General features: G+C 38.4%; 1 protein-coding gene across 12 annotated transcripts in view; it reads left to right on the top strand.

The window, feature by feature from the left end:
• LOC100697845 (protocadherin-15) overlaps positions 1-15,538 on the top strand; it is a 217,328-nt gene that overhangs the window by 77,714 nt on the left and 124,076 nt on the right. For 9 of the 12 annotated variants that reach the window (XM_005474209.4, XM_025897603.1, XM_025897604.1 and 6 more), the window contains 2 exons: positions 2,227-2,241; positions 3,886-3,951. In XM_005474209.4, the coding sequence (XP_005474266.1) occupies positions 2,227-2,241; positions 3,886-3,951 (81 nt within the window). The remainder of the gene's footprint in view (positions 1-2,226; positions 2,242-3,885; positions 3,952-15,538) is intronic. The other 3 variants (XM_025897607.1, XM_025897608.1, XM_025897606.1) reach the window with 1 other exon arrangement.

Raw genomic sequence — 15,538 nt, 5'->3', positions numbered from 1 at the left:
TACACTTTGATCTTTATCTGTTTTCTTCCCTATAGCTGTACACGTCACGTCTTTCGTCATGTTGCTCCTGTATACCATCCTCTTTTTTTTCTTCTCCATAGTATTGCATAAAAACTTACCCTTTCCCTGCAATTTAAAATAGACGTCCTTCTGCACAAAAAGAAATCGTATCTATTCTCTACTTTTAGAATGGGGCAGGTCAGATTGTTAGATGAATGCATGAGTAGTTTTCTGATGGTGTTTACTTATTTTCTTTATTTGTGTTTGTTATGGTCTGCCTATTTTACCCTGCATTATTATTTTGAATGCCACAGGAAAGCACGGACTGGGGATTTTTGGTGATGCCTTTTCGCATATTCTTTTACAAATCCAAAGAGCCACAGTAAAGTGAATTGGCCAGAAAATGTCTTTTATGTTGTTTCATTATGCTAGGACTTTTCGATGGGAGGAAAGCCTGACGTGAAGCGTCATTAGAAAATATCACCCGCTGCTAAAAGGTGTAAATGTGGCAAGAAGTTGGGATCATTTCCATTTTGTAGTGAACACGACAGTGAGCACACTTTGCTGCTTTGGGTTTGTGTGTGTTTGTATTCGTATCCATTTGAGTGCAGCATTACGGTTGTGCTTTGATCGCAATATAGGAAAGTTATCACTGCAAATGGAGGTGCTATTCTTTATCTCTGCTTGGTTCTGCCTTTTGTCTTCAAACCAGACTCTTCACATCTTTTCTCTCCCACTGCCGCAACTACCACTTAAAGCTACACACACATGCGTGTGCGCACACGGCCGTGCACCCGGCTAAACACTGCTCGAACACACATATGCAAAACTAACAAAACAGACTGCCTGTGATCCCTTAAAGAGCTTCTCAAAATGAGTGCAAGTAACTTTTATTATGCGCACTTGCACACACATGCACACACATGCATACACACGCATGCACGCGGTCACACTCTTCTACTTCTACTTCACACAGAGTATATTCTCTCAGAGCAGATTTGCATACTGATTTTGATGTTGCTTGTTGTTTATGTCTCAGATTGCGTGGTGTGACCCAGTTGCTCTGTTCATTTTGTCGCTATTAAAGGAAATCCTATTTCTTCAGCCGAAAGGTGCAGGTTTCCTAATTGCTATAAACTCATGGAACTTTAATTTTTACACGTCAGTACATCTCGTGAATTAGCTGTGCAACATGAGGAAGGTTTAATAACTGTGAGGAATTTTAGATTAGAAAATGTAGGCTATGCCTTTTAACATAGTGTCTCTTACTGACAATAGATCTTCGCTTTGACAGTAAAGGACCAAAGCAAAGATGTCTTTTATGGATGCAAATTCTAGCCCTAGATAAAACGTTAATACAATTTAGATTAGAGAGAACAAGAAACTGAAAATGCGGTTATTTGCATAAAATATCCCCTCTTGTAGCCTCAGGTTTTCATTGCTATTTAATTGCTAATTATTGTGTGTATCTACAGTTTGCAAACGGCCATAATTTAAAAAAAAAAAAATGCAACAACATCACATTCAGGTTTTTATCTCTGATTAATATGCACTTTCAAACCACTACATTAGTAAAGGCTCATGGGTATGCATATTTAATAAGAAAACTATCCAATGTTTAGCTCCTGGCAACAGGTGCATAGTTGCACAACTGAAGTCAAGCAACAGAAGGTGGGTGTGAAACACTAGAGTGCTGACTGTTGATGTGGTGTCATTATCTCCATCTCTGATTACATGTAATGTCAGACGACACCACCTGAAAGCAAGCTGCTTCAGATTCAATGAATAACAAGATGGAGGCCATTTAAAAGAAGGATAGAAAGATGTTTTGAGTAACTAGTAAAAGGCTTCTGCTGACCTTCCACGTTCTTTTTCTCTTTCACAAACACAGAATTTAAACAGTGTTTCAAACTTTAACTTGATTTCAGTTTTCCTGCATACATTTCTCAAACAGTCAGCTGCTGGCAGAAAGAATAGATCGACTGGCCATTTCTCCAAAAACTGTGTGGGGTTTGCTAACACCCACAATTTTGAGAGGTCTCTTGAGTTTATCCTCCATTAAACTGCTTCTCGTCAGCCCTGTTTTCTAATATCTCTTCCTATTTTATGATGATATTTTTTTTCTCTTCCTTCCTAAAATCAGAGCTGTTAACAGTTTCATGCTTGTTTTCCTCTCATGGTTCTGCTCTGCTTCCCTCTGGTTACACTAACCTCTGACTCCTTCAGACTGGCACTATGAGGGTAAGAGGGCAATCATCTGTTGTCTGTTTTCCTTTTGTATTTTAGCATTCCCATATTCTCCCTTTTTACCATTTCTCTCTACCCCTTCTATGAATGACATTTAATCCTGAACTTTCCTTACATTGGCTGTGGAGAGCGTTGCCTTGCACCTATTCATCTGGGCTAGACGTTTTCCTTTCTCCTGTCTCCACCTCTCCTGCTGCCCCATCTGCTGTTGTCTGTCAAGCTGCCATTACCTGTGTCCCATGTGCTCGTACCATCTAGCTGCTGTGACCTCCATCTGTGAAGCCATTCTCGTCAGTGCTCTGCTTATGATGTTGCCACATGCTTTCACCACCCTGCTTGTCTGGTGTCACTATCACACAGTCCATTGCTGCTGATGGTTCTGTGGCAGCAGTCATTGATGCCACCTGTTGTAAAATGATACATCAGCATGACGGCATCTGTGTGACACTGAAAGAAAATGTTGGCATTAATTTCCTTAGATCTGCGAAATATGAACGGTGTCAGTTTTTTTTATCAATTAATTTGCAATTTTAGCATAATTCTGTGACATACCGTACATGAGCACTTTATTTATGATTACTACTGTGACTACTGTACATGTAAATGTAGTGCTTTCACTAGGAGTGATGATACCACCGTGATTTCAGCATTTATTTTTCTTCATGAAATATAAATCTTTAGACATTATTTGAAAATATAATACACTGCTCAAAAAAAGTTAAAGGAACGCTTTGAAAACACATCAGATCACAGTGGGCAACAAAAATCATGCTTGATATCTGTACTGATATGGACTGGGTAATGTGTGCTGTCATGAAACTTATCAACCTCACAGGACTAAATTCAAAGACACCTCGAAAATCAAAGTGAAAAAATGGTGTTCAGTCAAAATTTAATTGGATTAACTTAAACATGTCCCCCTATTCTATATAGAACTGCAGGGTTTGAGCACAGCGCTCACTAGAGGACGTGAGGCCCTCAGACCAGCCCTCAGAGACATTCATACCAGTGGCCTGCTGGAGTGCTAATTTTGTAGTGCTCATCCTCTGCAAAGGAGCAGATACTGGTCATGCAGATGGGTTAAGGACCTTCTAGGGCCTGTCCACCTCTCCTGTCTCTTAGAATCTCTTGTTGGAGTTGGACTACCTGTTCATCCTCTATAGGGTCCAGGTATTGTCTCATGCTAACAGTAGTGACACTGACCCTAGCCAAATTGAAAATCAGGTAAAATACAGTTAAAAGATGAGGAGGGGAAAATGCCTCCCCCTTTAAAATCATTCCCATTTTGGGGTTTGTCTCATTGTTGCCCCTCTAGTGCACCTGTTGTTAATTTCATTAACACTAAAGCTGCTGAAACTGATTAACAACTCTCTCTGCTACTTAACTGATTAAGTTAACTGATTGACTTGACGATGAAGTAAATTAAACTGATTAAGTGTTTCTTGAATGTTTTTTTTTGTTTGTTTTTTTGAGCAGTGTATATATGAAATGATTATATTCCCAGTTTGGTAAGACTGCCATCTCTGTTTTAGGTGTTTACTATTGTTCTTTATCACTGTGTCATTCTGGTGATGTAACCAGAATTAAATGAATATCATATGCAGACATAGTTTTTAATTTTTTTTCTTGCATATGCAGAGTGTAAGCTGTCCCGGCCTGGTCCCCCTGCAACCATAGTCACCGTTGACGAGGAGAGCCCAAATGGTACGTGCCAAACAGTTTCACGCCTATGTTTCTGTCTGTATTCCCACGTCACAATGTATTCCAATGTATGGTAATTGCTACTGCACTTAAACGTTGTGTATTGCACTGTTGGGATTTGGTACAGAGTGTTTTTTGTAATGAATACATAGATTGGTACTTATATAGCGCAAGCTAAATAAGCCTCATTCATCCAGTCATACACTCAAGCACTATTTTCTATGCCAAAGTGCTTTTATTATAATATAATAATTTTTCATCTAGTGTGGATTTGTAGTTTATGGTAAATGGTTCTTATATAGCACTTTTCTACTCAATCTGAGCACTCAAAGTTCTTTACACAACTTGTACATTGACCCAAGCACTTCCTATCTAAAATTCACACACGCATTCATACTTCGATGGATGCATCAGAGTATGAATGCAGGGTTAGTAGACTAGAGCAGACTGGGATCGAACTGCCAACTTTCCAGTTAGTAGGTGGCCTGCTCTACCACATGAGCTACAGCCACAGTTGATGGGTCTTGATACGGGTAGTTGGTTGTAAGAGTTGTTTTGTCTAACATGTCATAATTTTGATTGTGCTTTAAATTAAAGATCAATTCCCTGCGTTTTTGATGTGTACTTTGGTACTGTTCTCCCAGGGTGAATCAGATGCATGTGTGTGTGCATCTGAATGAATACAGATGGTGTTTGGCATACAGACGTGATGTGGGGCTCCATTAATGAGTTGTCTGCTCCCTGCGCAGGTTGTATTTGGTATAGCTGTGCTTCAGCAGTCCACAAATCACTGAACCATAGATCAGACATGCAGCGTTTGAGTGGGTCAGGTGAAACTGTTCAGCTCCTCCCCTTCTTTTCTCCCTTCATCTTCTCTCTGGCCTCTCCATTAACTGCTTCTAAGTCATAGCAGTCTCTGTTTCTTTTTTCGCTATTTGCTCTGAGTGTTTGCCGTCTGGATTTTGCTGATGAGTATGTCTTTACATGTAAATATGTGCCTGCATGTTATAACTGTTACTTGGGAGGTGCTATATGTTCACTGAGGGAATGAGAAATGCTTTTCCCTAAATGGAGCAGGTGTGTCTTTGTCTCACTCATCTCTCCCTGCAGATATTAGTACTGCAGGTTAACAGAGTTTAATGAGGAGCTCTCAGTACAGATGGCATCCAGAGCTTATTTATACAGTCAAAATACAATTTCACAGATGCTCCACTTACAGAGTACACTGTATGCACTCTGGGCACTGTTTTTGTTTTTTTTGTAGTTGTTTTTTATTGCCTGTGTATCTTACAGAGAGGAATCATGTGTTCATAAATGCATGCACATTATGTGAATATTTGTATCCCGAGAGTACAAATGAGTGTCTCTGTGTCAGATCAGGTCACCTATTCATCAGTGCAATAAAAAAACAATTCAGGCCGTCATAGTGTCTCACCTACTCCTTCCTCTGTGGGTGGGTGTGTGTGTGTGTGTGTGTGTGTGTGTGTGCAGCTGTGATTTGGGGCTTTGATCGATTGCTGGGGGAATTTGTGAGATGGAGGTAGCCAAGCCTGTATCCGAAAGCCTCTCTCGCCCCACATGTGCCTATGCACTGTGTGAGGGATTTGCACTAATCTTCCTCATAAAGCTCTCATTTACCTGGGATATGGGTCTCTTCTGGCTCCACCATCCTTTTATTTATCTCTCTGTGATGAAACAGGCAGAGCCCATCCTCACCATAATGGAATGTAAAACAGGAAACCTGCCGTTATTGACCAAAGCAATTATCCATCTAAATGTGTTTCATTTCTTCTCTTCTGTCACACAGAAACCATACAAATGGCACATAATAAGATCCCATCTCTTTGGAGCATTTGCCTTTACATTCATTCATGTGTGTGAATGGGAAAGCAAACAACATAATCACTCTTCTGTCTGGCTTTGTTTGGTCAGGGTCAGAAAAGATAGACAAACAAATAAATATATAATCCTCTTCCCCCTGCCTTCTCAGAAGAACAAATTTGATCTGAGGCAGAAGAGCCAAGAAAGTATACGGTTCCCCGTGGAGGAGGTGTGCTGCTCAGAAACATAATAACATTTGCAACTGTCAAAGCACTGTATCAGGAGTTGTTCATTTATTGATTGTCTGCAAAGATTTATATTTGACTCAGCTAAGAGGATAGTACTTAGTATAGACGGTGTGAAAGAAGTACATTTTCTTGTCCTTTTTTCATTTCAGTTTGCTTTTATTTTTTCTTTTATTTTTTGTTCTTGGAGGTTCTTATTTTAGAAAAAAAGAGAGAAATCAGGAGGGGGATAGCAGCACAGTTGCTCAAATGAAGCATAACATGTTTAATTTATCTGAGCTGTTGCTTCTGCAGATCCACTGACAGGTGCCAGGCGCAACACATAAAGTCTCACTCACTCCATGAGTCGATCACAATTGGGAAGACAAAGCTTGTTTTCTATAGGCTCCTTTGCTTATTCAGCCCATGAGCTAAATCCAAAAGCATTTAATCAGATTGGAGAGATTTCTATCTCATTGTTTAGGGGCAGCTGCATATGTGGAGAGAGAAAAGAGTCGAGTAGAGAGAGAGCTTCCTGTAACAGCAGCGAGGAATTGGAGTATCCATAAATGAGTATGCTCTCTCTGAACTTGGCTCTGTAAATTCACGATTTGTATCAACTGTTGCCTGAAGCGTGTGAATATCCCGTTAACCCCCCTGTTTATCGAGCAGTTTACGTAGTTTAGGAAATCATAAATGAGTGTTACTGAAGGGCTTTCATAAAGGGAAGTCGATCTAGCAAAATGAAATGCAGTATGCTGCTAAGGTAGATCCAGTCTGATAAGTAATTGCATTTTGATCAGTGCTGACTGGCACTAACACAATCAAAGTAAAAATCCTCCACAGACACTTCAAGTTGTTACTTATTTGATTGTCATGTAAAGATTTTTTTTTTTTTAATTTGCGTATTTTGTCAAAAGAAAATCTATACCTATATATAAAGTATGCTCCACGTTATTACTTAAAAGCTTATTTACTCTTGTTTGATTTTTGGCATCGCTTAATTTTTCAGTAATTTCAAGTAAACATATTTTTATGATGAAATCAGCAATTCTCTGTAATATTGCAGGTTCTTCACCTTGCAATATAAACTGCCTTGAAGCAACTGTTTTTGTGATTTGGCGCTATATAAATATTATTGAATTGAATTTCACGCCGTTCCAAGATAACTAAAATGAGCACAAAATCAACCAGTGCAGAGATATAATCTCTCCAGCATGTGCTGGGTCATCCCTGGGGCCTCCTCCAGGACATGCCCACAACTCCTGAGCTAGGAGACGCCCAGGACGCATTCTGATGCCAGATGCCTCAGCCACCTGAAATGGCTTTGTTTGATTAAGAGGAGGAGCAGCTCTACTTTGACCCTCCTGAATAACAATGCTCCTCACGCTGTCTGAAGGAGAGCCCAATACATTTTGGAGGAAGTTTATTTCTGCTGCTTGTATCTTCAGTCTTATTATTCTGGTCACTACCCACAGCTCATGGTCATAGGTGAGGGAAGGTACAAAGCTAGACCTGTAAATTGACACTTTCACGTCCAGCTGTGTCTTCACCACAACACAGCGTACAGTGTCCATATTACAGCAGGCGCTGCTCCAATCTGTCTTTAACCTCCGTTCTTCCCTCACTCATGAACAGCACCCCAACATACATAAACTCCTTCACCTGGGGCAGCAACTTGTTCCCGACCTGACCCGGCTGAGAACCATGGCCTCAAACTTGGAGTTGCTAATTCTTATTCCAGACACCATCCCAGTGCAAGCTGCAAAAAGCAGAGATGAGATTCTGAGATCTTCAAATTTGACATCATCTACCCCTTGGCGGCACCTATAAATTCTGTCCATAAATATTATGAAAAGAATCTTTGACAAAGGGCAGCCCTGGTGGAGACTGGCACCCAGCAAGAATGAGTCTGACTTATCCCTGACAATGTGCCTTGCCTTTACCTGGAACAACAAAAAGCAACAAACAGCTACAGACACACTATATGCACTATACGTGCTATGCTCACGGCATGTTGGAATGTGACAGGAGAAGCAAACAGTTTCTACCTTCCACCTTTGTTTCGGGACCAAAGGTAACATCTTTTTCGAGTAGATTTTCCAGCCAATCATTGGGCAGTCACATCAGCAGATAGTGTTTTGCTCACTCCCAGGAGGGTTATTGCTGCTTGGATTGGGGCTTGAAGTGTGGGAACACTAGTTCCCTTTTCATGTGTGGCACAATCTGGAAATGTCTCCACTCTTTCAGGTAAAACCAGTGATGTCTCTAATGTTCCAGTCTGGGAATTTGCCCATGTAGATGATAATAGAGGCTTTTCACTTCAAAATGACTGAAAGAGTACTCCTATTGTCATTGATACTGTATAATTTAATGTTTGACCCAAAGATTTTTTGGCTCAAAAAGTAAACAGTAATTGCATATATATACTTCCTTTTATTTTTGGTTGTAGTTATGGTTTTTTGGTCCCGTGGGATGCCAAAATAGTTTTTGCAAAGGACCAATGAAGGCAAAATTTAAAGCAGTGACATAATTAGGAACAAACTGAAGTAGCCAGTTGACAGGATGAGGGTTAGGTTACACTAAATGACAGAGAAATTCCACAGGTGCATCTAACACTATTACTTCTGTGCAGCCATACTGTTGCTAAAGCGAGAGAGAGACTAGGGAGTTTAGTTCCTACCATATCGCAATAGACAATATATGCTGCTGGGAAAAAGCCAAATTATGGTTAACCTTGTCTGTATATGTTATTGAATGAGCTAATCTACTGTAATTATTCAATACAAAGAGTACTAATATTAGCTGAATAACTAAATGTAAATGTTATTAAGTCTAAATATTTGCCTGGTTATCTTTCACTTTTTGTTGTTATAGATGCACTTTTTTTTTACCTCTTTATTTCTACTTTAATTATATTTAAAAGAAAAAATTATTATGTTTTGGCCCAGAGGGCCAAGGGGCTTGCATTGTAGTGAGTGTATTGCAAAGCCTGGGCAGTGGTCTAGCTTCAATTCGTAGCCACTGAGATATACCTAGACTTACACTAATTGTTATGACAAGGCCATCTTATTAACAAACTGTTAAAAATATGATCTAGAATATTCTGTGAAGCCATGCAAACTGAATAACTAACTTTATTTAGTTTCATCAGGTTCATGTTCTTTTAATAAGACAATTCATAAAATGTTCCTGCCTCCGCTTCTTCACACTTGTCTCTGAACTTGTATCACATTGAGTGAATACAGCACCAGAGTCTGTATGAAGATGAACAAAGTGAGTCACTTAAAACTTGTGGAGCACTTCAGCCGTTTTCTCTGGTCTGTTGTCAAGTCCTTGCTCTCGCTGCTGTATTGGTGTGTTGGTTTTTAGGACCCACGATAACTAGCACAGAGTAACCTTGACGTGGAATTAAAAGATTTGAGAGAGCTAAAAACAAATGGCAAACAGAATATGTGTCAATGCTGAATGTCTTTTTAAAGGTCTCTCAGCTCATCCGTGATCACTACCTCAGTGAGTGCTGAGTGGTGAAGGGTTTCCATGTGTGCAAAATACCAGGAGTATTCTGGTTATCTGGTATTCAAAGGGCTTGTAGGCATTTATAGAAAGTGTTAAATGTGCTATGTTTAAACAATTAATGAGATCCAACCTACGTGTGTGTTTTTCTCAGCCACCAAGGACTCATTAGTTTCACTCCTTAAAGTGAACTCAATCCCTCAGACTGTGTCTCTCCACCAGGGTTGTCATTAGTTCAATCATCCTCTCAAGTTGCTTCATTCCTTTATATCAACATGTTGCATAGTTAGTCTGTTTCAAGGCTTTCCCTTTCTTTATGTCGACTTACTTCTTTTCTTTTTCTTTTTTCTTTTTTTTTTTGACACAATGTCTAAAGATGCTTGCACTGGCTGGGAATTAAAGATGTATTTGTGATTAGGGATCAGATTTTTAAATTAAAGTTGAGCCACATTTGGTAGCAGCTGAATAAAATGTAATTTTATTCAATTAATTGCAACTGGAAAGCAGTAACATTCGTCCAAGGTTTGCCCAACAGTGGGCTAGGTGTCTGGTGAAACACCCCCAGGCATGTAGCACTTTCTTTTGCTTCACTAAGACGAATCTTCAAACACCTTTTAGTCCTGAATGTGACTGGACTCAAACAATAGTAGCTGTCTGGAAGGGAGCAAATTGATGTGTGGGACTTTCAGCGCCACCCTGTACAAATTGCACAGGTATAATTTGTAAGTCTTGTTCCAAGTGTGTTGAAAACTTATTGATCCCAAGAGAAAGATGAGACCCTGTGTTCCACTATTGCCCTGAACTGAAACTGTCCCTGCAATGCTGGAGCTGCCTTTGAGTTCACTACTCAGGAAATATAATTGTTACGCTTGCATTTCAACAGTATAAATGGAAAACAAAAAAGAGTTACTTATGGTTTCATCACTTAAGTGACAAGAAGATAAATCAAACCACTGCTATTCAGATGCAGAATGGTGCTATATTTTGGCAGGGGCTGTCATTAAATTCACAAATACGATGAAAAAAGCAAACAAATAGGATTATAATGTGCTTTTCATAATAGCGTTATGATTGTTGTTGTGCAGAGCATGCTTTTGTTAAATCAGTTTTCTCCAGACTTTAACAACTTCAGTTTCATTTTATATTCCACGCACACTTAGTTGGGCATAAAGGCTCATTTATGTAGTCAAATACTTGTTATTACACCTTTTTTCATTATAAAGGAATATATGCACTACCATGCTACTGCTGTGAAATGCATTCTATACCTAAGAAAAACAGGCACAAAGTGATGAGTGATTATTGTCAGATTTTGCAGTATATTACCTGAGTCTAGTAGAACCTACCGTAGAACACATAGCTAAAGACTGCAAACCATCTGGCTTAGCAGTACAAAACAGAGAAGTTTAAACCTAAAAGACTGATAAGAATTTAACCTCTTCTTAGTTTTGAAATTCACCAGATGCAAGGGTGCAGAAAAAAGCATTTTCCTCCTGATTTCTGTCTTCTTTTTTGTATATTTGTTTTATATCTTTCAGACCATCAAATACAATTTAATATTACACAAAGGTGACTGAGGAAATAGAAAATGCAGTTTTTAAATGATTATTTTATTTATTATATATATATATATATATCATGCCACGATCTAAAGCAACTCAAGAACATGTGAGAAGCAAAGTTATTGACATTGGTCAGTCTGGAAAGAGTTATAAAGCCAATTCTCAGGCTTTGGGAGTCCAGTGAATCACAGTGAGCGCCATTATCCTCAAACTTGAAACACCTTCCTAGGAGTGGCCGGCCCACCAAAAATACAGCAACAGTACTAGACGACTCATCCAGGGAGTCTCGAGGACCCACAAAAACGGGCTCATCTCAAATTTGCCAGAAAATATCTTGATGATCTCAAAACCTTTGTGAAAATATTCTGTGAGACAAAAGCGGAATTTTTTGAGTTCCGTTATATCTGATGTAAACCTTACGTCACAGCACATGTCAATCAAACATGGTGGTGGTACTGTGATGGTGATGATTTTTGTGGAGCTGTACATCTGTTGCTCAGACAAAAGGAGTCCTGCTGGCTTCTGTTCACATGCATGTGGGCATTAGTGAAATGAGTGCATAGCTTGTTGTAGTAAAGTTGTAGTCTATGAACATTTATGTATTTTTGAAAATGATTTTCTGTAGATGTTTGATTAAGGACCAACATAAAGGCTATGTTCCCCGTTCTGTGTTAGACGTGTGCATATACACAGACACAAACACAAAGATTGGTCTCAGTTCTATGATCACGTCCAGTTGTCATGATTGCTAGGTCATCAATATATAATTAGAGCGTAGCTAAAAGGCCCGGATTAGTGCACAACACCTGTTCCTTGTGGATTAGAGAGCAAAACAGGAGGGGAGGGCATTCAGTGAGCTTCACTTACACACTCCATGCAGTACACAATGAATACCTCAGTAATACACTTATAAATTTCTGTATCTTTTGTGCCTAACAAGCTGTTTTTAATTTGGTTCAATTTATTATAAACTCTCTGCTTTCCAGGCACTGAAAGTCTTTGTTAATCAGATTGAAAGTGGCCTGCAACAGCCTGTACCTCACTGTCTACTTGCATCTAATTAGACTAGTGTGTGTGATAATTCTATTTTTTTTTTCTTCAGAAGTGGAGTACATGTTTTAGTGTTTGATGTGCAAATAAAGACACCAATTACAGTATATTGTTGAGATAAACGGTCAGCATAATTACATCTGTTCTTGTTGTAAATCGCTTTGTGCTTATTCTCATTACACCATAGAAGCAGGCCATTCATTTTTTTGTGTGCTGCACTGTATCATTATTTGCATGAAAATACTTGAATTCTTTGGGGTTTTAAATATCAATGAAAAATGCTCAGCCTCTGAGATGCAAATAATCCCTGAGTCAAATTGCCTAATCTAAGATAATGTGTTTACTTTATGCACGATCAGGGAAAATCACAACTTGTTAATTAAACGTTCCATACTTAACTCACCCAAACAATTTTGTTTTCTCTCACTACATTTTTTTTTAAAGCAGCAGAAAAAAAATGTCTGTTTTATCAGTCCTGAGGCTGGCTGATGTTAGCATACATCCCTCACTACATTATTCAGCTGGTTTTCCCAAGAATATGATGGGATTGTCACCTTAGATTAATAGTGTCATCATGGAATGTGTATTTTTTATTATTTTTTATTATTCACATCTCTCTAAGGGAATCCCACTGTAGCAGCCTATACATGAAGAGACTATAGAGCACAATGATTATTTCTCACACTGTATTGTGCACACAGGCAGCCTGGAAACTTAAATCTACAAAAGTTTGGCCTCTTCATAAGCAGCGCCACAGAAAAACCTGGTCAACAAATAAGTGTGAAAACTGTTTACACATTCTGTCCAAGCTGTTTACATATTTACATAAGCTTTTCAACCTACTTTTATCTTTTTAGATGTAGAACTCACGGGAGAATAGAAGTGAAAGGAAATGCAGAAAACATGACAGGTTGATTCCACATACAGTAACATGGATTATTTTGTTATTATATAAATGATATTTTGCTGAAACAGTTACTGGAACACATGTGTTTTAAGTTTCAACTAAAGCTTCAGTTTCTATAACCAACCATGTACAGCAGATGAGAAATTCCACTGACTCCTGACTGACCTGAACTGTGTAGCACCTGTATTTGGGTATTTCTCTGTTCCTCTCTACACCACTGGGTGCTGTCAGCTCCTGCTAGTTCATCTGTAACCTGCACTTTTATTCATGGGTGTTTTTTATAGCTTGTGGCTGATTAGTTTGGATTGTTTTAGCTATAACATATTTAGCTAACTGGCCAATGTTGTTGCGTTATGATAATGTTTTGTTGTTGTTGTTGTTTTTGTCACATCTCAATACAGCAGGAAAAAAAACAATATCACACGGTCAGGGTCAACAGAATGCATCATTTGGGAACAATGGGAACAGTACCCCTGAGAAATTATGATTGAAGTCCACACTCACTAGTCCCCGCTGTTGGCTCTGCACCCATTGTCCATGCACACCATCAGCCCTTTTGTGCTTTTCTCTTGGGCTCCAGGATTTAACTGGGAGCCAGTTTACATGCTGGTTTGTCTTTACAATTTGTTATTGTCAGAATAAAGAGATCATTGTGATTCCTCGTCTTCATGACTTAACAGTGCATTAACATAGTGCTTCTCCTTGGAGCAATACAAGATTTGGGAGCTTTGGGAGCAAATGGAAGTATCTGTGGGTGCATTGTTCTTCAGCCCTGTTAATAGCAGCCTTGACTCTTTTGAATGGTTTTGCTTATTATCAGCAAAAAGGCATCATGGTTTTAATTATTCATTGTATATACAGTAATATCCAAAGGTTTTGGTGGAATTATATCATTTTATCCCACACATATTATAGATCTGTGTGGGAACTAGCAAAGGTTGTTTCTCCTTAAACTTAGTTAAGTATGCTCTTTAGCATAAATATGTGCTGCCTGTATTATTGGATATATTTGTGTTTGTCAGCTGGTAATTCACATTCATCTTTTGATTAGATATAGAGCATTCATCATTCACTTTCAAACACATATAATGAGATCAAGGATTAGTTTAATCCTCACATCAGGCTGAACAGACATTAAAATGATTGGCCATTCATGTTTCATGTTCGGAGCAAGCAATACAATCTGAAAAGCAGAGTGCACAATGTTGTGCAACAATAGAAAGATCGCCGCTTAGGCTAATCTGTTTACTTTTTTTATATAAGATGACCAGAATCCTACTTGTTGGAAAAAGCATTTTATGCAATTTGCCTTTTCTAATTATTCAGACTTTTTAGCTTTTATTTGTTATTGATTTATTTACTTTTTGACAATGGAAGGACGACAGGGTAGCTAAGAGAAAGACCAGGAAGAAGGCGTGCACTTAATGGCCTGAGGACAGATTTGAACCCAGGCCCCTATGCTAGCCTTTGACTCACATGCTCAATCCAGTGAGCTTAGACTGGCTACCCTAGTCAGACTCCTCACATCCAGTAACATCTCTTGTTTCACTACCTGGAGGCTGGCTGGGTCATTGTGGTGGCAGATTGACGAAAAAAACACCTCTTAGGTTTTATTCTACTAAATCGCACCACTGCCAGCTCTAATTCCTAAAGAGAATCAACTTCTAACTTTTTGCTCAAGGGATGACAACGATGATTTAACTAGTCTCAGATTCAGAAAAATCTGAACAAACACTGGATGGATTGAATTTTGTAGAAGCCAGTACCACAAAACCCACATTTCTAAAAGGTCAAACCTTTCACTTTTGTTTATTAGTAAATCAATGTGTGTGTGTGTGTGTGTGTGTGTGTGTATATATATGTGTGTATGTGTGTATATTTTCATTGTGTATATCTTTTTTGTATCTTTCATCATCTTCTGTTATGTTAGATAACTTGCCATAAAATTGAATACACATAGACAGCACTGCTGTGTCTAAGAATATCATTATATGGATTATTGAGTGCCTATAGATGCTTAATCGTGTTATTAAACAAGTAAATACTTTGAAATCAACTTTTTATGAGTTCTTGAGAAGTTATATTCTCAAAATAAAGAAAGGTTTCTCACCTACTTAATGGCTGAGACTGTAGAGTCAAAAATAGTTTATATTTTTTATATATATTTTTTTATTTTTATAAAATAAAGTTTTGCAATATTAACTTGCTCATTGTTATCGGCAAGATGTCGACTTTTCTTTTGATCCCTCTGCATTTTATTTGTTGCAAATGAGAAAAGATGATGAGAGAAACAGGTTGAATGGAAGACATGATGATTATTATAGGCTTGTGTTGATATGCATTATTATTAAAATTATTATTGTTGTGTAGACATTATGACTATGGTAACATGCACACAACAAACGCATGTTTTCTGTATATACCTGAATACTTACAGCTGTATTAGTGATCGCATATGTATTGTGTTTTCTTTCATGCAACTAATAGCCAAATTTTATCTTTAAACATTT

The sequence above is a fragment of the Oreochromis niloticus genome, linkage group LG13, assembly GCF_001858045.2.
Source record: "Oreochromis niloticus isolate F11D_XX linkage group LG13, O_niloticus_UMD_NMBU, whole genome shotgun sequence".
Lineage (NCBI taxonomy): Eukaryota > Metazoa > Chordata > Actinopteri > Cichliformes > Cichlidae > Oreochromis > Oreochromis niloticus.
The sequence above is the reverse complement of the archived record's forward strand: the minus strand, read 5'-3'. Positions and strand labels throughout refer to the sequence as shown.